Source organism: Podarcis bocagei (assembly GCF_964188305.1).
Source record: "Podarcis bocagei genome assembly, chromosome: 7".
In the NCBI taxonomy this organism is placed as follows: Eukaryota; Metazoa; Chordata; class Lepidosauria; order Squamata; family Lacertidae; genus Podarcis; species Podarcis bocagei.
In genome coordinates this window covers 73225465-73249175 of record NC_138132.1, presented here as the reverse complement: position 1 = coordinate 73249175, position 23711 = coordinate 73225465, and the positions used below count along the sequence as shown (strand labels likewise).

Below are 23711 nucleotides of genomic sequence, written 5' to 3'. Positions count from 1 at the left end.
AAAAGCAATAACGGCATTCCTCCTTGGTTTAAGAACATTGCCCCACTCCCACCCCCCAAAAAAACTTGGGAAAGAAAAGGCAGTGGCGTAGCGTGGGGGGTGCAGGGGGGGCCGGCCGCACCGGGCGCAGCATCTGGGGGTTAGGGTTAGGGGGCGCAAATCCACGGGTTAGGGGGCGCAAATTACTTGCCTTGCCCCGGGTGCTGACAACCCACGCTACGCCACTGAGAAAAGGGCAGGAGAAGTATGCACCTCAAGGGTCATTTGAATTTTCCAAGGATAGTCCCATTTCTCAGGACTGGTGCTGCCTCTTCAAGGACTTTAAATGAAGGTCAGGCAAATTCAAATAGCAGAAGGCTATCATTGGCTACTAGCCAATTGGCTAGGTTTTCTCCCTCCACTGTCGGAGGCAATATGCCTCTGAATACTAGGTCACAATACTAGGTCACTGGTAGTCACAGACGGGGAGAGCTGCTTTTGTACTCAGGTCGCGCTTGTGGACTTATCATTGGGACATCTGATCGGCCGCTGGGAGAGCCGGTTGTTGGACACAATGGGCCTTTGGCCTCTTTTTGTGTTCTTACAAACTGTTTGCACTTGCCTCTACCCGGCCCTCACATTTCTGGGGGGATAGATATGAGCAGTGTTGGGTAAGTGGAAAGGAAATGTCTCTTGCATGCTTTCTGAGCATCTGTTGGGATCTGCTGAGGCTAAAAGTAGGACCCATCCTCACTTATACTAGCCTGTTCTGTGTGCAGTACAGCACAACTGCAAGCTGGCACACCTCCCTAGGCAGTGAACCAGGGAACCTGTGGCCCTTCAGATGATGTTGGCCTACAATGAGGTTTTAAGCTTGTTTCAGCAACTAAGCTCTTCTTGCATTCTTATGTGACTCTGTCTCAGCCAAATCACCGATCCTATTTTCCCTGTTGGGGAGATATAGGGCATTATCTTTCCAAAAATAATGAACTGAGAGTAGCACTCAGCTTTCAACCTTCTCCTGCGGGTCTCTGAGAGATCCATTTTAATGGGGAGGGACCAAGAGGTCTCTTTTGCATAGGCTTCTAAATGCACACACGGAAATGATAATGCACGACTTGGGAGCAGCATCAGCTCATTGGCACAGCCTGGGCTTTGCATACAGAATCTTCCAGTTTCAATCCCTGGCATCCTCAGTTAGAACAGGGTGGGGAGGGAGCCTGTTTCATCCCATGGGCCACTGGCCCTTCTTAACAACCTGCCAAGGGCCACATGCCAGCAGTCGGCGAAGCGAGGAGCAGAAGTGGGTGGGACAATTGACTGCAATTTAAAAACACCACCCACCATTATTTATTTATATCCTGCCCTTCCTCCCCAAAGGAGCCCAGGGTGGCAAACGCAGCAATGACTAGAACAATTAAAAAATATCTAAATATCTAAAAAAGATGCAGGCTGGGAAAGATCTCTGCTTAAAAGGCTGGTTGGAAGAGAAAGAGATTCAGCTGAGAAGGCCATAGAGAGGGTTTCTGTCTAATATTCAATGCTGATTAAGACCTTTCCAATCCCTGGGCACTGAAACTATTATAAGCCCCCACCCCACTGGAGCCAACTCCAGGGGGTCACAGGTGCTTTGGCACCCACAATAATATATTTGTGAGTGCTGCGGGCCCCCAAAGCCAATGGGCAAAGTTGAAGCCCTTCGTTGAGGGCACCCACAATCTTCAGCGTGGGATGGCACCTATGAAAGCCCCCCAATATATAATTCAAAATAAAAGCAGTACTAAACCAAAACTTACATGTGTGCTGAAATGTGCATGCATGTGTGTCGTGTGCAACACATGACAGGATCCAATTTCCTTGCATTACTTCAATTTACATTAGTAAGGGGGACACACACACAGTTTCAGTGGGGATAAGGAATAAAAAACAAACAAAAAAATGGGGAGAGAGAGTTTGGAGTGAAGTGTAATAAGTCTAACCAAGTTCTAATTTTCCCCATGATAACTACTTTGGTGCTTTTTTAAAAAATATATCAAATTCTTTCAAAAATTTCTCATTTTTTTCATTTTGGTGTCCCAAGTGCATGCACTTCCTGGTGGGAAGAGAGATGGGAAAAAACAGAAGAAAAGTCTGGCTGCTGGATCAGGCCAAAAGCCCATCTAATCTAGTCCAGGATCCTGCTCTTAGCAGCCAACTAGATTTCCATAGGAAAACCCACAAGGAGGACCTGAGTGCAACATCAGCTGTTCCCCCACCTGTGATTCCCAGCACCTGGCATTCAGAGGCTTACTGCAACCAACAATGGAGGGAGAGAAACATAGCCATCGCATCTAGGAGGTGAGAAGGGTAATACAATGGAGGATGTTAGCGGAAGGCAAGGTTGACTGGTCAGAACACAGCAAAGCTCTGTTGCAGGAACTACCAGCTGTGAACTCAAGTGCCTGGTTATGATTGCATATATAGTCCAATGATGGTAAATAAAGTACATGGCTTTGGAAACCCTAACTTTTGCAGAAGCAGGGGGAATATATTGGGGAGGACGTGAGAAGAGCAGGGGTGGGGGGCAGCCCAATGAGGCCTGAGCACGCTCAGGAACAACAGGATGCTGAGCATCTGTTGGCAATTTGGAGGGGGGGGAGGAGGAAACAGAAAATCAGGAAGGGGCTCAAAATGGAAGCTCCTGAAAGGAGGTGGAACTGAGCAGAAGACCAAAACAGCACCAAGCCACACTGCAGCATTTTGTTGCAGTTAGGGATGGGCAAATCCTTCCATTTCAGTTTCTCATTTTTCCGCTCTCAAGTTCACTTCTCCACATTTCCACGTCAGTTTGCAATTAAACGACGGCAAAAGCCCTCATGAAAATTCGCCAGCATTTTCATGCAAAGGTCCCCATTGTGTGCCATTTCCTTTAATATATACGCAATTTTGCAACACAATCACCCTTAATACAGTGTAGTCGTTGTCTTGTATCTTATTTTCACCAATGCATGCATTTTTCTACACACTTTACCCTGCAGTAAGCGTTTTCACACATATTATGTGGTTGGAGCACAGCATTGCAAAATTCAGAGAAGCCTGGATTTCGAAGGATGGCTGCATTTCGATTTTCAGATTGTTCCAGAAAATGTGAATTGAATAGATTTGCCTTTAAATGCATGTGGAATCAAATCTCTCTCTCTCTCTCTCTCTCTCTCTCTCTCTCTCTCTCTCTCTCTCCCCCCCCCCCGCATCCCTCTCTGGCTAATGGGTAGGTGCAGCTCTAGCAGAAAGGGGGGGGGAGCAACCTATTTGCTTTTGCATCACTGCAAGACAGGCTCCTGATGAATCAAAGTGTACAGTTGGAAAGCTTTCACACCATTACTCCATGTTCTCTGGCTGGGTTGTGACTGCAGTGTCTCAGAAGAAATGGACTTTGTGTGTGTGAGGCCAGGAAAGTAGGAGGCTGGCTTAAACTGGGCTCATCCCTGTTTTTCTTCAATTCCTTTAAAAAATAAAACGGTAGATCATTCCTTGGTCCTAGATCACTGGAGTACCTGCTTCCAGCACATTCTGGAAAAGACAGCTGCATACAAACAACATCATATTCTACATTCAATGCACACTGAGATCTTGCTTATTTCTATGTAGTCCACACAGTCTGGACCTGACATATAATTTATGCCCCTGAAAAGCAGGCTAAAGTGTGCTTGGAAATATCTTAGTGAAAATATTATATGTGAGCTTCCAGACTGTCGCTGCTTCGGAGGTCAGATTTAATGACATAACAGCATCAGGGAGCACAATCAAAGATGATTTTGGAGTTCTTGCACAACAACCTCACTACCTGCCACTCTGCAAATTGAATTCTTTGGGATAATAACAGCAATGAGGAAATGCTTGGAAAAGGGGGAGCAACATTTGCTTCCCACAGTGTAATTTCACCTCCCCATAAATCAGAGGGCCCACTCCAAACAGGTGCTTTTAAACAGGTGTATTCTGCAAGGTGCAGTTGACACAATAATAGTGCATTAATGGTGGAAATATGCTGGACCATCCACCCGCCGTTCAGTATTATTCTGTGATGCTACCCCAATGTTACGGCACCATCGCTGTCTGGAGGGCAACTCAACACAACAAAAGCAGGACGAAACAACCCAACAAACAGAACATTTATGGTATTTAAAATTACAGGGCTTCAGCAGGAAATGGGATGTGCACCAATTGGAAAACAAGCACCCTGGAATTTTTGCAAACACTACAGAAAGCCAGATCACATATAACCACTCCAACACCACCATGAGCACAAATAGTCATGAATGCACACTTGAAAAGGATGCCTGGCATGCTCTAGATTAGAATGAATGCTCAATTAATAGCCAACATCATCTAACCTCATCTCAAACTTGGTTCTAACAAATTGTGACAAATGCTCAATAAACAGATTGTCTAGAAGTGACTTGTCTCACTCCATAGCCAGCAGCATTTAGGGCTGTGGAGAGTGAAGTTTCATTTAAAGTACAGTATCAGCCAATCCGAGGCTCCAGGTTCCTCTGAGCAAATGTGACCCTATTAAGCTGGTAACATCTCTCCCCCCCCCCCCCAAGTCAGCCTCCTCAGCAGTATTTTCCCTCCCAGGCCCAGCAGCAGGAGTAAACTTAGTGGCTTTCCATAGCTAGTAGCTTCCAGTTCCCTTGACAGTGTTCAAAATATGCTTGTCCTCTGACCGCTCCCCTTATATGGCGTGCGCAACTTGGAGAGCCTTTGCTCTTGGGACTGCTATCCACCTGGCATGGTGCTGGTGGTGCTGATTAAAGCCTTTAGGGACAACAACAGGTGCTCTGCTTGCAACCGTATCATCCTATTTCCTTGCAAGAAAGACGCTTTCCCCCACTGGGTTCTGCAACAAACGTAGGGCAATCAACACACACACACACACACACACACAAAAAGCCAGAGGGCGTTATCTGCATGCTTAAAGTTGTGGCAGGGAAGAGGGGACATGGCAGAGGTGTGCAGGATTATGCAAGCTGTGGAGGGACTAGAAACCAGGGTCATCCAGCAAAGGAGAATGTTGGAAGATTCAGGGCAGATACAGGGACAGCATATAGTTAAACAATTAATTCACACCCACGAGAGGGTGTGATGGCCACCAACTTGGATGGCTTCAGAATACGGTGAAGGGGGCATTGGGGTCAGCCCTGAGCCAGCTCCCACCTGCCTGCCTTCTTTCTTGCAAGCTGTCCAAGGGGTGGCCTGGGCTGACACCTTCCTCAGGCTCAGTGTTGTAGAACTCGGCAGGGCAGAGGATGGAGACAAAACAAGAATTAGCCTCACAGGGTTGTTGTGAGGATAAAATAGAGGGAGAAGTGTGTGTGCCACCTTGGAATAAAAAGTGGGGTTCATATGGTATAAACAAACACATTGATGCAAGCTATTGTCAATGTTCTCCTGGATCTAGGAATACTTGGCATTGCTAAATGCTGAAATCTCAAACCGACCGCTCTTCCAGCGCCCCAGTTCTGCCCTCCTTCTCTGCCGCTGCTACTTCACGGCCTTCTGCTCTCCAAACCGTTCTCTTAATCTCCACATTAGAGATGTTATGGCACATTTGTACAATTACTCTCTAACGTGCTCTGGCAATCATGCTAGGCTCTGTTCTGGCTAATCAGAGCTGCTATTTGCTCCCTTACGGGAAATGCCGCCAGGGGCATAACTCATTAAGAGTGCCAGCAGAGGCTGGACACTTTGCTTAGGAGGAGGAAAAACAGGGGTCAGGAGACAGACGGAGTGGGTGGCTGGGGGGGGGGGGAATTGCACCAAGAGAAAGGGACTCCTCAGAGTCAAACCAGTTTTCAATGCACCTTAAAGAATGTGCAATTGATCTTTGTGTTGATCACATACAAATGGAGTTTGGTGATCATTGTACACAACCTGGCACTCCAGGAACTGCTAATGTGAGACATTCTCACACACCTTACCCTGCTCTATTCTAGCCACGCCAGCAACCACTGTGGAGAACCCCATCGGAGGAGCACCCCATCTTGGAAAACCACTGCTGCTGCTAGAAACACACAGCTAGAGGCTGCAATAGGTACATCACAACTGGACCAGGCCATTGGCCCCACGTAAGGGGAGATTAGCTCTGCCCTTTCCTCCCTTTCTCAATATTCATTCATTAGACTTAGACTACAAACCTTTCCTGGACAGGACTTGCATGCCTTGTTCTACACTGTTTCGCTGTCTGCCCCTTGGCTTGTAAGCAGTCATTTATAGCAATAGCGGGGGAGCTTTTTCAGCTCTAAGGCCATGTTACCTTGTGGGCAACCTTCCAAGAGCCACGTGGCCCTAGATGGGCAGGTCCAGAGGCAAAAGTTGGGGGAGAAATGAATGTGAATTTTACCTTGGTATGGTGGTAATAATAATAATAATAATAATAATAATAATAATAATTTTTTGTACCCCGCCCATCTGGCTGGGTTTCCCCAGCCACTCTGGGCGGCTTCCACAAAGACCAAAAATAAACTAAGATGTCACACATTAAAAACATCCCTGAACAGGGCTGCCTTAAGATGTCTTCTGAATGTCAGGTAGTTGTTTATCTCTTTGACATCTGATGGGAGGGTGTTCCACAGGGCGGGCGCCACTACCAAGAAGGCCCTCTGCCTGGTTCCCTGTAGCTTTGCTTCTTGCAATGAGAGAACCGCCAGAAGGCCCTCAGCACTGGACCTCAGCGTCCGAGCAGAACGATGGGGGTGGAGATGCTCCTTCAGGTATACTGGGCTGAGGCCGTTTAGGGCTTTAAAGGTCAACACCAACACTTTGAATTGTTTTCGGAAACATGCTGGGAGCCAATGTAGGTCTTTCAAGACCGGTGTTATGTGGTCTCGGCGGCCGCCGCTGCTTCCTGCACACACACTCTCTGTCCTTCTTCCAGGCAAGCAAGAAGCATGATCAGAGTTCAAGGACACATTCCAGACAGGCAAAAACATGCAAGGAGGATGTGGAGGAGGGCTGGTTGTCTGGGGACAGTCACAAGGCCTAAGGTTTCCCACCCTTGCCTTACTGCTAAGATACGTTTTGTTCTGTTTTTCAGAAGTGACCACACCAGATAAAACTTTGCAATCAGGAGCAAAGTGCTTAATGCTGAAATGTACTTTGGTGGAAAAAGTCCAGAAGGGAAATAATTACAAATTGGAAGGAAAGGATCTCTTTTTGCTATCTTTCTCATTCCCCTGCAGCTGTAGCTATTTCCTCGCTCCATTCTTTGAAATGTATGGGTGTTTTTTGTTTGTTTGTTTGTTTTAAAAACCCTCTTTGTCCTAAAAAGAGCCTTTAGAAGCAGCGAGAGTGCTTCCACTCACTTATTTCCACGTCGCCAGAATGTCGTGGGGGTCATACTTTATGAAGCAAATAATGCAATCCTAGAGACGTCTGCTCAGATGTAAACTCCCATTGGAGCTTACTTCCAGGTAAGCACGCTGAGGATTGCAGCTTAACATCACAATCCAAAACACAGCTCATATATGAAGGGTTGGGGAATGGTTCCTGAACACAGTATAGCATAAAATCATTGAACTGTAGAGCTGCAAGGGACCCCGAGAGTCATCTAGTCCAACCCCCTGCAATGCAGGAATCTCAACTATAGCATCCATGACAGATGGGCATCCAGCCTCTGCTTAAAAGCCTTCAAGGAAGGAGAGTCCACTGCCTCTTGTAGGAGTCTGTTCCACTGTCCTGGGTCTTCTTCCTCCTGCCCAATTTACATTTGTAAGCTCCTTGGGAGCAGGGAACTGTTGCAGTTCATTCACCTCCACCACTCTTTGTTAAAACAAAAGCCAAACACCCCCGCCTCTGCCTTATTATTCATATACAGTGGTACCTCAGGTTAAGTACTTAATTTGTTCCGGAGGTCCATACTTAACCTGAAACTTCTTAACCTGAAGCACCACTTTAGCTAATGGGGCCTCCTGCTGCCACTGTGCCGCCACTGCATGATTTCTGTTCTCATCCTGAAGCAAAGTTCTTAACCCGAGGTACTATTTCTGGGTTAGCGGAGTCTGTAACCTGAAGCGTATGTAACCTGAAGTGTCTGTAACCTGAGGTACCACTGTAAATGCTTTTACAAAGAACTCAGAGAGAGAGGGAGAGAGAGAGGGGGAGAGAGAGAGAGAGAGAGAGAGAGAGAGAGAGAGAGAGAATGTGAAGTAGGAGAGACATTTTTGAATGAACAAAATGGGCTTTTCTTCCTCACCATTGTGACCACACAAAATAGCCATGGAAGTTGCCTTGTAGCCAGGGGGCCTCTGGGACGCAGCAGCAGGTGCTGTTGAGAAGGAAGAACCCTCCAGAAATAGGGCTCCCTCCACCTTCACTTCCATAAAAGGTTGCCAAGAGGCTCATCCCCCTGGGTCCTGAGTGCTGAGCACTTTTTCTCTAGCTGTAAAAGGGAGTGACTTCATGACCTGTCCTCGTGCTCAACTCCTCCACCAGCAAACTCACCTTCTCGAAGCAGTTCGAAAACACCAAGAAAATGGTGAGTCTCCTTTTACCTGGAATTTCCGCAACTTTGAATTAACTTGAATTATGCTTTCAGAACTGGGGAGTGTTTTGTGGCTGAGTGGTTACAGCACCTGCTCTGCATGCTGGTTCAGTTCCCAGCATCTTCAAATAGGGCTGGGAATGTCCTCTGACCAACAACCTAGAGAGATGCTGCCAGTCCATGTGGACAGTACAGAGTTAGATGGACCAATGGTCTGATTCAGCTTAAGGTAGCTTCCTATGTGGGTAGAGCATCAGCATGGCATGCAAAAGGTCTCAGGTTCAACCCCTGGCATCTCCAGGTAGGACGGGGAGAGACTCCCTGCCTGAAATCCTGAAGAGCTGCTGCTCACCAGTGTAGGCATTACTGAGATAAATGGATAAAATGTTCTGACAGTATAAGGCAGCTTCTTCTGTTCCTAACTGGAGGTTTCCTGTTGCACTGAACAAGTGAAATGGGGATAGAGGGACATTGTCCCTCTGCCTTTCCCACAACTTGGGTTCATCCAAAGTAGTGGACTTTGCAGTACGTTTAGGAAGGTTAGCAAAAGATCTTTAGAGGGTTGAACAGGACCCCTTCCTTTAATTCCTTTAGAACAAGTGTTAACCAAGCTCACGGAAAAGATCTCTCAATGTCTATTTGACAGCCTTTGCTAAATGGAACCTCTGTGGCAGACCTCTAGATACCATCACCAGAAAACCTGAGCTTCTCAGAGGAGGTTATCTAGCTTTTGATTATTTGCTTTTATAGGCAAATCTCCCAAATGTAGGACTAAATAGATTTTTTAAAATTTGATGCAGCAAACAAACAAAAAAACAACTTTTTATATATTATTCAAATGTTCTCCATAAATCAGACCAGTAACAAAGTATTGCTGTTTTACACGGTGGGATTTTTTTTTGGGGGGGGCAGGGTGTATTATGCAGCAATAGGGTATTCGTGGTGGATTTATACAGGGCCAGTCATTCCCCCCCCCCCCCGCTTATTAGTTTGCCGTCTGCAGGGGCAATTATTGCACTGTAGCAAACAACAAACCAAAAAATAAACTGGAATATTTGTGGCATGAAAAGTTACAGGATTTCAACACGTCACACAGCATGATTGGAAATGCAGCACTATGTCTACCCAAAAACTTGGCAGGCGCACACTGTTTTGGAAGCAAGGATAATGCATAACCACCTTGATACCATCATTACTACAAATCATTGTGAACCCACCATAAAAAGGGCATCTGGAGGGTCTCTAAATTTTCAACCATAACTAGAGTTCTCCTGTCCATTCATCCACCTCCTTCTCCAGGGTGCTATATAATCTGTATGAGGCTCAAGGAGACAAATTCATTCTCTCCAACATTCTGAGACAGCTGAAGAACACTCAGCATGCTTATTCCTTTCTGGGCTGCTTGTCTGAGAGAGTGGGGTTTGGGGTGTGTGTGTACTTTTTGCTTATTTTATTATTTTAACGCTTAGTAGCACAGATTTGGCACTGTTTCTGCTGGCATGGGAGCACTGTGTTTGCAATCAGAGGGATTGATAGAGCAGTGTTTCCCAACCGGTGTTCCGCGGCACACTAGTGGGCCGTGAGAAGTTGGCTGGTGTGCCGTGGGAGGGAGGCGAGCGAGTCGGGCGGTGAGAGGCGGCGGCGGCGAGGATCCGCGTCGAGCCGGGGGCGGCTCCGCGGTGGTGGTGCCGAGGTTTCTCTCTCCATTCTCCCCTCACACACACACACACAGGAAATAACACAGGATCAGCTGACAGGACCCAGCCAATGGGGCGGCGGCGGGGCAGCGCGTGCAAAAGGGAGGAGCGCGAGACAGCGGACGAGGAGGAGGCCGGCATGTCCGGGCAGCAGCAACAACAACAGCAGCAGCAACTCCCGGCGACGGCTCCTCAAGCCCCGGGCAACCCTACTCCCTCACCGGCCTCGGCCGCCCTCCTGCTCCACCCGCCGCCGCCTCCCCCGCCGCCGCCGGCCACCTCGGCCCCGCCGCCGCCCCCTCCTCCGCCCGCTATCGCCGCCACCACCACAACAGCCGCCGCCGCCTCAGCTGCCGCCGTCCCTCAGTCCCTCGCTTTGCTGCCTCCTCCCCCCCACCCCCAAAGCTTGGAGGTTCCCTGGCAAGGGGGAGGGAAAAAAATGAAAACTTTCACTTTCGTGCGTCCCTCCCGGCGTGACGCTGCGCGCTGACGTCACGGGGCTGTAATGGTGGTGTGCCACGAGATTTTTTTCCTCAAACAAGTGTGCCTTTGCCCAAAAAAAGGTTGGGAAACACTGTGATAGAGGACTTTTCACCAGTGCAGCTATTCATGGGTGGGTGTGCATGTAGCAGCTTCATATTCAACTTCCGGGCTTCAATATTGAAGGGGGTCCAAAAACATGTGGTTGTATCTAATTAAGTGCTACTGAGAGTGGACTCATTGAAATCAATGGTCACGATCTAACTTGGGTCTGTTGATTGTCTTGCCCCTGAGAATGTGATCCCAACCAATCAGAGATCACATAGTGTAGGTGTGGGAAACCTTTAGCCCTCCAGATGTTGTTGAACTACAACTCCCATCAGCCCTAGCAAGCCTAGCCAATGATTATAGGAGTGGCAGCTCAGCAACATTTGGAAGGCCAAAGGCTCCCCCTGATGGATTAAATGTGATGCGGTGCTATGTAACCAATCAGATTTGGGCATGCGATGACATCACAAAGCCGATTCAAGGTGGCAGCAATGTTGCCTGGTTGGATATCTGGCTCATTCTGAAAGGATGAGCCATTCAGCCCATTTTGCATCCCATTCTCAAATTACTGAAAGAGGACTATATTCCCACCACCACCAAAAAGGCCCACCCTCATTTAAACACCTCATTTTTGCCAGCAGTGCTTTCAAAGCATTGGGTGACTACAGTTAATGGGGAAAGTCCAATCAAAGTTCAGAACTTCAAAGTTCCCTTGATATATCAATGAAAGAGCATGCCTATTATTACTAATATCTTCCTGGATTTCTTTTTAATAAAGCAAGTGCTTTCTCAAGCAGGGATCTGATATCCCAAGCACCTTTCTCTAAAGAACAATCAATCATATTTATTATAATTGTTGCAAACCATGCAGCTGATGTGTTGCTGTAGCAACAATTACCTTCAGCGCTTCCCCTTCTCAAACAGTTTCTGTTTTCTCAGTCTTCAATGAAATAAAAAAAACCTCATTCATGGGATGCCAGGGTACACAGTCTCCCCCTGGGAGCGGTGATACCCTCAGATATATATTTTTCTACAGGAAAGTGGGAGAGAGGAGTGTTAAAGGACACAATCCTGACCCTAGTTTTAAAAAGTGGGTTGTAGGCAACATTAGTCCTGCTCAGAATAGACCTGCTGAAATTAATTGACCTTAATTAGTCATGCTCATTAATTGCAATAATCTGGGTCAGACCGACCCTGTGCCCCCAAATACTATCAGAATCACCACTCTTTGCAGTTAATGACTAACCCACCACTGACCCCTATTCCTCTTGTTCTTCCTTGCCCCCGCCTCTCTTACAAACATATATTTATTTCACCGGCACACTCTCCCCACTTGTTCACCACATCAACTAGTATATGGAGGCATCCTGCCTCCGACAGGATGGCAGAACACAGCCTGTATATTCACTATAACTTTAAAGCACATTCGAAACACATTCTGTCCTCCAAAGAATTCTGGGCATTGTAAGTTCACCCCTCCGAGTGTCGTAATTTCCCAGAAACCCCCTTAACAAACTACAGTACCCAGAATTCTTTGAGGGAAAGAATTATGCCCTTGGGTTCTTGATCAGTTGGTTAGAGCATGGTGCTGAGAACGTCAAGGTCGCAGGTTCCATCTCCGTATGGGACAATGGCATATTCCTGCATTGCAGGTGGGGTTGGACTTGGTTGGACCTTGGGTCCCTTCCAGCTCTTATGATTCTATGAAAGCACGTGCTCTGAATGTGCTTAAAAGGCTTAGTGTGTACACAGCCCATGTGGCTAGCAGCCACTGTTAGCCTAACCCTCTTCCAAAGCCATCCAAATTGGTGACTGCCATGGCCTCTTGGGGGAGCAAATTCCCTAAGTTTAGCTATGTGTGCAGGGTGAAAAAATCAGTTTCCTTGGCCTGCACTTGAATCTTCCAAAATACTGCTTTACTGGATAGCTCTGAGTTCTAGTGTTAGGAGTGAGGGAGAAAAACTTCAGAGATTCTCCTCCAGGTGATGCAAGGCCAGAGAGAAAAAGGTGGCAGAGTGTTTGTGGAATTTCCTCCCCCAAGAGGCCCACCTGGCACCAACCTGAGTCTTCTTCCACCCCTAGGCAGACATGTTTATTCTCCCATAAATGCCCCCATGCCCTTTAAAAACATTTTCCTTTTTTGTTATATTTCATATCTGCATCTATTTTTTGTGAAATGCCCTAGACGTTGTGCTTAAGGGGATGGTAAACAAACCTTGATTATATATATTGCAGAGGGTTGGACTAGATGACCCTTGGGATCCCCTTCCAACTCTAGAATTCTATTATTTTACCTCCCACACCCCTGGCAACAGCTATGGCCAAAAGCAAGACGTATTCCAACAAAGGGCAAATTAAATTGGTACATGGCTTCCATTAGACTAGGTAAATAAATAAATTTGCAGTTATAAATTGGAAATGCCTCCGACCACCCCTTGTTCGAAAATGCTTTGCTTATTATAAAATCATTCTGGGATGGATTGAATAGCGCTCAAGATTCTGAAGCTACACAACACTGCCCTCTGGTGCTTGCTCCTAGTTTGAGCTCAAAATTAACTCTGAAAACAGGTGGCAAGCTTTCTCCTCTCTTCCTCCTCCCAGAAGCAATGGTGTGTGTTCCTCTTTACAACAACCCAGTGAGGTTGGCTAAACTGAGAGGCTATCTGGTGAATTTCATGGCTGGGTGAACAGCTGTGCCCAGGTCTTAAAAATGACAAACAAATAGTATTGTGGCAAATTAAGGAAAGACTGGCGAGTTTAATTTTGGCACAAAAATAAAAAGTTAAACCGCCAAAAAAAATTGGGGGGCACAAATCACTGAGGAATATGGCCACTTCCTCAGATCACACATGGTGGAGGGCTACTGATGGTTTGTCCATGGTGAGAACAAAGGGAAATGGAGTTTTTATTATTATTACTTCTAAAAAGGTAAAGGACCCCTGACAGTTAAGTCCAGTCGCGAACGACTGGGGTTGCGGTGCTCATCTCGCTCTACAGGCCGAGAGACCGGCGTTTGTCTGCAGACAGCTTCCGGGTCATGTGGCCAGCATGATAAGTCACTTCTGGTGAACCAGAGCAGCGCACGGAAATGCCGTTTACCTTCCTGTTGGAGTGGTACCTATTTATCTACTTGCACTTGATGTGCTTTCAAACTGCTAGGTTATATTATATATAATTACATTATATATATTACATTATATATGTAATATATAATGATAATGATGGCGCCAGGCAAGCATCCCTGGGGAGAGCATTCCACAAACAGGGAGCCACCACAGAAAAGGCCCGTTCCTGTGTTGCAGAAAGTACAGTGGTACCTTGGGTTAAGTACTTAATTCATTCCGGAGGTCCATTCTTAACCTGAAACTGTTCTTAACCTGAAGCACCACTTTAGCTAATGGGGCCTCCTGCTGCTGCCGTGCCGCCAGAGCACGATTTCTGTTCTCATCCTGAAGCAAAGTTCTTAACCCGAGGTACTATTTCTCGGTTAGCGGAGTCTGTAACCTGAAGCGTATGTAACCTGAGGTACCACTGTACAGTGATATTTATTTGCTTAGGGAAGAGGTGAGGAAATATTTTCAGTCTGAGGCAACCTTTTCTCTTTTTCTTTTTTGTGTGTGTGTGTGGGGGGAGAGCAAATACCAGCGTCTTGCTTTCTCTCTCTCTGGGTGTGTGTTAAGGCTTGCAAAAGTACAAAAGGGGGCAACCCTAAGGGGGCAACTCTCCTGAAACAGGCAAACAAGACATGAACATGCTCTGTGGGCATGGAATCCTGGCTGGCTGGCAGGGATAGGGCAGCACAGATCCCTGGAGGGAATGGAACGGAGTACCGTGGGAAAGGAGGTTGGCTGGCCCCCTGAACAGGAACACTACCCAAGGCATCATTTTGTCACCCAGGCCCCAGTCGCTTAATGCCTCTCTTCACCTGCAGTCGATCGCCTTGACGCCGGAGCAGATCACCGAGTACAAGGGCATCTTTGAGATGTTCGACGAAGAGGGGAACGGCTTGGTGAAAACGGATGAGCTGGAGAGGCTCATGAGCCTGATTGGCATCAACCCCACCAAGAGAGAGCTGGCAACGATGGCAAAGGATGTGGACAAAGACAGTAAGGATTCCCTGTCTGGCCTGGCTTTTCAGAAAGAATTCTGGCCCCCCAAATCTAATAGTGCTACACAGTGGCATAGCGTGGGGGGTGCAGGGGGGCCCGGCCGCACCGGGCGCAACATCTGGGGGTTAGGGTTAGGGGGCACAAATCCATGGGTTAGGGGGCGCAAATCCATGGGTTAGGGGGCGCAAATTACTTGCCTTGCCCCGGGTGCTGACAACCCACGCTACGCCACTGGTGCTACAATTAAAGGAAGGGCTGTGGAAAGAGAGAGAGTTTGTGTTTATCAATCTATCTGGGAAGGGCGACAGCTCAGGGGTGGAGCATTTGCTCTGCATGCCAAAGGGCCCAAGTCCAATTCCTGGTGTCTCCTGGTAGGGCAGGGAGAGACAACCCTGCCGTGCTGCCAGTCAGCATCAACAATGGTGAGCTTAATGAACCAATGGCCTGACTCAGCATAAGGGCGCTCCGTATTATCTTGCTATATACATAAAAATGTAAGATGTTGTCACGCTCTGCAGTTTGCATAGCTGCTGATAGGCAGCCACTCCAACTGCAGCATGAGGAACGGCAGGCTGGTCCAGCCAAGTCGTTTAACAGAGGGGGAAAGCCACTCTGAAACACCTCCCACTTCTGGTAAACACGCTTGTGGTGAGGTTTAATGGAGGCGAAGAAGGTGCTTTACACAGCGGCTTAGCAGGCCACTCTGAAGCACCTCCTCCTTTAAAAGGGGGTGGAGCTTGGTGCCAGCTATGGGGGGGATAGGTGAGGGTATGGTGCAAAGTGGGGTTGGGGGTTGGTCAGGTGTGTGGGAAAGGCAAAGAGCTTGGCGAGTGGAGCAAACAGGGGCAGTAGCATCCCTCCCTCCCTCCCTCTCTCTCTCTCTCTCTCTCTCTCTCTCTCTGTCTCTCTCTCTCTCTGTGTTACACATACATTCTATTTTTCTCTCCCCCTGCCCACACACATTAGTTTGCAATTCCCAACCATTCCTCCCAGTAAAAGGAGCCTATTTATAGTGGTACCCTCAAGGCAGGACTGTGTGGCAGACCAGGCAGAGGGAGGAGGCAGCCGGGTACACTTGCCCCAGACCTTGGAGGGCTAAGCCAGCCAGGGCCCCCCACTAGGGGCTTACTGGTCTTACACTGCCATGCCAAGATCAAGACAAGCTCTGCACAGGCCTGGTACAAATGTCTGTGGCCCTACGCGAAAAGAATGAGCAGAAAGCATCCCAAAGTACAGCAAAGTCTAAAATGTCCAGAGTCTAAAATCACCAATGGGACTTACTTTTGCATAAGCACAGCCAATGTAAAATCTGCACCTACTGTTTTGCACCCACTGCCCCTGGTCCTGACCACCACTGACATGTGTCTTTCGGACAGCTGTCTAGAAGGGAATGTTTTTGACCCTTGGGTTGAAAAAGAACTGGCTTATAGGAATGCATTAATGGATTCCAGAAGTCCTTCCTTCCTTTTCTTCCCCTAGACAAAGGCACCTTCAACTGTGATGGGTTCCTGGTTTTGATGGGGATTTACCACGAAAAGTCAAAAAACCAGGATGAAGAGCTAAGGGCAGCTTTCAAGGTCTTTGATCAGGAGCACAAAGGCTACATTGACTGGAACACCTTGAAGTAAGTGAGCAGAAGACAGGGCAAAGGAGGGTGGGAATTGCCAAGTCTCCCGTCCAAGTTTGCTACTCACATCCACACCATTTAAAGTACATGGCTTTGGCCCAGAGAATTCTGGGGATTGTAGTTTAAGGGTGCTGGGAGTTGTAGCTCTGTGAAGGGTAAACCACAGTTCCCATGTGGTTGTAGTTGTTTTGGTATGTGTCAGGGGTTCAGGAGCAGAGGCAAGGGCAAGGGAGGAAACAGAGAGCGAGGGGGAGGAGGCAGAAGAAAAGATGAGTGATGACGACGACCCGAGATCTCCGAGTCTTTCCAGTGAATCAGAAGATTCACAGAAAGGAGCACCAGTGGCCAGGGCAAGGGGGGAGCCTAGGGGGACACCCCAGGCAGATAGAGCCAGAGGGGACTCAGGGGAGAGCAGTTGGAAATCGGGACCAGCGTCACTGCCAGAGAGCAGGGAAGAGGAAGGGAGCCAGGGATCAAGCGCTGGCAGCTCACAACAGGGGGGAGGGCACGAGTCAGGAGTGGCCACACCTCCATCGGGGAGCGAAGAAACGGTCAGACGGAAAGTGGAAGGTTGGGCGCGCGTGCCAAGTTCAAATGCACAGGAAAGTGACGCAGTAGGCAGCCCGGAAAGGGAGACAGGTCCTAAAGCCCGGCGCAAGGAGACAGGAGGGTCCGGGGGGTCGGCGTCAGAAGAATCCAGGAAGGAAGAGACCCCGGGGGGCAGAGGGACCCAGAGGAGAACAGTCAGGCGGAAAAGGTGGAGCAGGGCTAGGATATTAAGTTGGTGCACAAAGGGCGGAGACTCAGACGGAGCTTCGCCGATCTAGCCACTAGACGTAGAGTTGCACGCAGCAGCTTGAGAATGGAAACTGTAACTCAATAAAGACTTTTACTTAATGATCGCTGGCTAGCGTGATCCTCTGTGAGCTAGGATCTGGAAGCAGCTCTGACAGTATGTATGTGAGCCCAGCCTCCATTCTGTACAGACTAAAAAATGCATAAGAACATGAGATGAGTTTGCTGGATCAGTCCAGCAGCCCATCCAGTCCGGATGCCACAAGCAGGACCCGAGCACAATGACATTCTGTACACCTGCCATTTCCAGGAATTGGAGGAAGAACATAGCCATCATTCTGGTTTTGACGAGCATTCACCTCGAAGAAACCAGGATGAAGAGTTAAGAGTGGAATTCCCAGATTCGTAGGCATTGTAGTTTACCCCTCCCACAGCCTTCTATCCCACAAATTTGTCCAGTCCTCTTTTCAAGCCACACAGTATTCATCCTGGCCCGGAGCAATCCAATTCCGCTCATCCAAGATGACATCTGTGATGGTTGTCATGTTGGCGGCCATCACTGCCTCTTGTGGGAGTGAGTTCCATGGATTAAATATGCGCTGCATGAATCGAACGGATCTATAGCTCTTTGTGAGTGCAGGTAAAGCAGAACCTCCATGTTTAGAGGCAGCATACCAGATAGTGCACAACCACGCCTTACCGTAGCCTCTGCCCTTTAGGTATGTGCTGACGAACGCCGGGGAGCCGCTGAACGAACAGGAAGCAGAACTCATGATGAAAGAAGCTGACAAAGACGGGGATGGGACCATTGACTATGAAGGTATCAGAAATGCATGGGGAGTTAGAAGGGAGGAACGTCTCATAGGTACAGTCAGCCATATAGAATCATTCATAGAATCATAGAACTGTAGAGTTGGAAGGGACCCTGAGGATCATCTAGCCCAACCCCTCTGCAACGCAGGAATCTGCAGCTGTCCCACATGGGGATTAAACCTGCAACCTTCGTGTTATCAGCACCATGCTCTAACCAACTGAGCCACATCAGCACCCCTATCTTTTTGTTCAAAATACACATGGCATTAAAGAAGTACGTAGACACAATCTAACAATTGGCAAGACTTCCACAGTTCTGCCTCCTCCTCCTCCTAATTCTCTTGTCACCAATGCAACATGGTCTTACTTGACCTGGGCTTTGTGGATTGCATTCTTATTTTTCTCTTTAAGAATTTTGGAGTTTTAATGAACATTCCATAGCCCCTCCCTAGCTGAGTCAATGGTTCAAGACTGCTCAACCTTAATCCAGCATACCCACGGATTTTACACATTTTGTGTGACACACTGTGCAATACTGTACATGCCTACTCAGAAGCAATGCCCATTGAGTTCAATGGGACATAAAGCAAAAGCAAAAACTCCACCACCCCCCCCCCCGCCCACTGCACACCTTGGTCTGTAGAGTTCACAGAGTACAACAGTATTTGGCTACACCCTCTGAGATACCACCATCTGACTTTACTGTCCCCGCCATTGTTTTGCACGTATCCTGAACTCAATTTCCTAACCTATTTCCTAGTAGAATGTTTGACTTGAAACACAGATAAACCCAGGAAGCACCATCACAGTTCTTCAGACCTTCCAGCAGATGGCAGTATAGTGCACCATTCTGACATTAGTCAGTATCCGTATTTGATAAATTGCAGCGTGTGCCACTTTTCCTACTCTTAAAACAACTGTCCCTTAATTTGCTTTTACAAAATATGTGGCAAGGATCTAAAGACCGTTCTTGCATTGCAGGAGGCCATGCGGTGGTTGCTGCCCAATCGTTTGATCCCACAGGTTGTGGTATAGTGGTTAAAGCATTGGAATAAAACCTGGGGGAGACTAGGGTTCAAACCCCCATTTGGGTGACCTTGGGGCCAGTCACTGCCTCTCAGCCTAACCTGCCTCACAGGGTTGTTGTGAGGATTAAATGAGGGGTGTGTGTGGAAAACCATGTATGCAACCTTGAGCTCATTTGAAGGAAAGGTAGGATATAAATGCAATAAATAAATTGAAAACAATGCTTGGATTACTACAGAAACGTGGTTGTGGTTTTTGGTGGTGCAGACAGTGGCGTAGAGATGGTATTATCTAGCAGGAGGTTCCTTAGACAGTTTCCCCCAAAGACCAACTGAGCATGTTGCCCACCCCCAAGATCATGTATGGACAAAAATGTTTGGCTCAGATGCACTCTCCAACCAAGGATGTCCCTGTACATGTTTGTTTCAGAGCAGCAAATGGAGGGGTGCTCTTTCTGCCTCTGCAAGACCCATCCAGGCTAAGGATACAGCTTGCCTGCACCCTGGAAAGTCTCACTAATATGACCAAACTCTCTCTGGCTTTGACTCCAGAGACTCCATCCTTTAGGGTCTGACATCTCTGGGCCATTAATTCAGGCCTGGCCCTGTCAAACATGCAGCCCCCTACAAGGTTGCTCGGAAGGTCATGTGTCCCCTCCCCCTGGCTGAAAAAATGTTCCCCACTCCAGGAGTAGTGTGAGGCATTGGCTATTTCCACATTGCCAAAGGAGAAGGAATACATTAACTCCCAAAGAGGAATATATTTGAATAAGATACACATATGTAGAGATGCAGTTTGCAATAACTACTATGCACAATGCATCTCACCGTAGCCGGGAAGATTGCAACTGGGTCCCCTATATGTCCGCGTTGGTATGATGTCCAGGTGCTCACTGTTAGTGGATGACCTCTATTTGGGCGATGTGTCAGTGGCTGCAGCTGGCTCCATTCACCCACACCTGGCTGCCGTTTCTGGATTTCTATGCTCTAGAGAAAAAAGCAAACTATTGTCACGGACTGGTTGGAAACAGAGGAATGGCGGGAGGAACCAGCTGAGGAACACCTCCCCCCCACACACACACAAGGGAAGAAGGATGAGAGGTCAGAGGGAAAAGGGGGGAAAGACCGGGAAGAGAAGGTATCAGGAGCTGAAGAGGTAACAGAGCTTAGTGAGCTGGGAGAGTCTGTAGCAGAAAGTAGTCCAGAATCAGAGGCAGAAGCTGAAGCAGGAAAGTGAGGGAAGGGATGGCAAGAGGCAGAGATGAGTCAGGCTGGTGCAGAGTCACGGGTGTCTCCCCCTCCTACTGTGACAAGCCCCCTTCTTTCCTGGTCTTCCAGAACTAGAAGAGGTATGAAAAGGGCAGAGGAGAGGTTGGTTGCACCCAGGCGCAGTCTCTGATTGCTTGGGGAAAGACCTGGAGAGGAGGGGACTTAGACAGCTGCGAGAAGGCGGGGACGTTCAGACTTATCAACTGGTTTTCATGGAGTAAGACCACCGGGAATGAGCTACTCTGCTCATTAAGTTTAACACACAACCAAATCTGCAGAAATAGTGTTTTTGCTAATAAATAGTTAAATCCGGCTTTAAACTGTGTGATTACTTACCGGCATGCTCCTGTGACAACTATTGATTGGCAATTGAGGCAGGGTCCTTGAAGGTAGGTTGCAGTCTGAGCGCCTGGAGCTAGGAGGCAGAAGGAAGGGCGCACTAACAAGGCAGAAGGAAGTCAGAAGGTCTGCAAGGCTTACATCTCTCTTAAGCTGCTGACTGGCCCCTTCAGTGTCACCTGATTTTCCAGGCCACATGGACCATGCACTGTTGGAACAAACTTGTAACGGGCCCCATTCACACCATACATTCAAAGCACTGTAAGTAGCCATTGCTTCTCCCAAAGAATTCTGGGAGTTGTCATTTGTTAAGGGTGCCTAGAGCCATTAAAACACCCCTCACAGAGTCGAGTGCTTTAGCAACCAATCCCTCTTCCCAGGGAATTCTGGGAATTGTAACGCTGAAGGGGATAGAGCTTGTCTCCTAACAATTTGCAGCATGCTTAACAAATGACAGCTCCCAAAAAATTTTTGGCGGGGAAGCCATGGCTGTTTAAAGTGAACATGGCCAAACTCTGGGAGATAAGGGCCTGACCGGCAGGACTCTACACAGCACCCAGGCCTACCTCAAACAGGGCAGAACAATGACTGGCTGGTGCTGATGGTCAGGCCTACCAGCGCAGGCCTCCATGTGAAAAGAGTGGGTGGTACCTATCGAGTGTAATGCTTGCTAATAAGTGGCTTGGACTCAGATTACCAGAAAGATCGTGCCTCCCTTTATGAACCTGCCCATGTGCTAAGATTCTCAGGCGAGCACCCTGTCTTGGTCCCATTCACATCAGACGCAAAGTTGATGGTGACATGATAGAGTGAGCCTTTTCTGTGGCTGTTCCCAGATTGTGGGATTCTCTCCTCCCAGCTAGACTGAAGATCTAATCAGGCAGGCCTTTGAAAAGGTGCAGATGATGTTGACCAATGGACCAACCATTGGGACTACATTTATATACTAACTTTATCTCCCAAGGAGCTCAGGGTTCTCCTCCTCCCCTTTTCATTCTCACCACAACCCTGTGAGGTAGGTTAAGAGATTTACCCAAGGTCACCCAGTGAGTTTCATGGCCGAGTGGGGATTTGAAACCTGGTATCCTACAGGTCATAGCTTGGAGAAGTGTGCTATAAATACATTGCATGTAATAAACAAACAAGCCCCACTGAGCTCAGCAGGGCTTACGTCTCTTGAATTTGTGTTTGAAAATACAGCAGAAAGTTAAGAAATGGGCAAGGGGAGGAAGAAAAACGATCAATTCCACCTTCTTCCTAATAAATATCTATGTTTGTTTTCCCCTTCTAGAGTTTGTGGCGATGATGACCGGTGAATCATTTAAATTGACCCAATAAGGCCCACTGGAAGAAATTAATTCTTGATGTCAGAGTCCCGTCCCCACTCTCCACCCAAGCGACTTTCCTGCTTGCAATGTAAATAGACAAAAGGGGCAAGTCTCACAATGTCTGTAGGTAAAATAAAAAATATTGGTGTACAGATCTCCACATCCCTACAGAAAGAAGTTTGCAAGCAAAGAGGGGTGAGGGAAATCCAGTCCCAGCGTGTATCTACATGACAGAGTTAAAACAGGTTTAAAAGTGTAATTCGGTCGTTCTGCAAAAAGAGAAGATTCTCCTTCAGCTACAATTCCCAGAATTCTTCAGAGAAGACCCCGGAACTCCGACAGGCATCTACCCCACACAAAGTTAGCATAGCTTTAAGGCTGTGTACTCACAATACTTTTAAAGCACATTATTTCCCCCAAAGAATCCTGTGAGCTGCAGTTAACTGTGCTGGGACTTGTAGCTATGTGAGGGGTAAACTACAGCTCTCAGGAATCTTCATGGGAAATAATGTGCTTTCAATGTGCTAGAAATACATGGTGTGTGCCCAGCTCAAGTTAAATCGCCTTGGGCAATTGAGGGCTGGAAACTGGACAGATTGCACTTGTTTAAGATTCATATTAATAAAATTTCAATGAAACCAGTTTCCGTTTTCTTTACCCCCTAAGTGTGGCTTTTTGGGTAGAATCAGTGAAAGAAACGCAGGCCTGTAAGGCCAAGAACAGATGCGGTTAAATGCTGGAAGATGCAGGACAGATTTTTAAAAGAACTTCTTATGCAGCACATAGTTAAGCTATGGCACTTGCTCCCACAGGAGGCAGTAATAGCCAACAACTTGGACAGCCTTAAGAGGATTGGACAAATTCTGAGGGGATAAGGTTATTAACAGCTACCAGCCATGATGGCTATTGCTCTATCTCCACATTTGGAGGCAGAAATGCTTCTGAACATCAGTTGCTGGAAACCATAGAGGAGGGGAGAATGTTCTAGGGCTTGGGCCCCGCTTGCAAGTTTCCTCAGAGGTATCTGGCCGACCACTGTGAGAACAGCATGCTGGACTAGATGGGCCATTGGGCCTGATCCAGCAGGCTCATCTTATGACCAACATATTGAGTTCTCAAACCGGAATGCACATCTTCCTCACCGTGTTCCTGTGCGAGTCACATGGCCCTCACAAGATTGCAGGCCCCCCTGGCCTGGTTTCTTTTTTGGGGGGGTAGAGCGCTTTTTTCTGGCAAGATCTCGGCACCCAAAATGGCCGCCAGGCCCTCACGTGAGGAAACGGGATGTCCCATCTTCCTGGGACAACTTGTGCAGTATGCCAGTAGAGAGATTGGCTATGAGGAAGAGACAAACTGAAGCCTGATTTCATCTGTATCACTTAATGTTTAGAAATGCTAAATGTCTCCACCTATGAAGGTATCTTACACAGTCTTGCACCACTGTTGCTGGACTATAAGGTCTATCTGTACTGACATTCCACCTGCTTTTGAAAGACACACCTGTTCACACAAGCCTCCCCTTGATCTCTTTGTCCTCCTGCTTTAACTCCTGAATTGTTTTATTGTAGATTTATATTTTATAGTCTGTGCACCCAGTGTTTCTTCTTTGGAAACTGCTCAGAAGCCTATTTTAGCGTTATGTGGTATATAGATATTTATTATTCACAGTCATCTCTGACTACAG

General features: G+C 47.7%; 1 protein-coding gene and 1 long non-coding RNA gene across 3 annotated transcripts in view; one reads left to right on the top strand and one right to left on the bottom strand.

Moving 5' to 3' along the window:
- LOC308591166 overlaps positions 1-21983 on the bottom strand; it is a 34788-nt gene extending 12805 nt beyond the window's left edge. Inside the window, exons 1-3 of one of the 2 annotated variants that reach the window (XR_014010014.1) lie at positions 21266-21983; positions 20697-20775; positions 19920-20078 (exon numbers count right to left, since the gene is read on the bottom strand). This is a non-coding gene — a long non-coding RNA (uncharacterized lncRNA). Of the gene's footprint in view, positions 1-19919; positions 20079-20696 lie in introns of both variants that reach the window. The other variant, XR_014010013.1, reaches the window with a different exon arrangement.
- CALML6 (calmodulin like 6) lies at positions 8324-22668 on the top strand. The gene is made up of 5 exons (XM_081201758.1): positions 8324-8491; positions 14654-14828; positions 16311-16455; positions 17973-18073; positions 21991-22668. Exons 1-5 carry the CDS (start codon positions 8489-8491, stop codon positions 22035-22037), a joined length of 471 nt encoding a protein of 156 aa, XP_081057884.1. The 5' UTR covers positions 8324-8488; the 3' UTR covers positions 22038-22668.
- The last annotated feature ends 1043 nt before the right edge of the window (positions 22669-23711 follow it).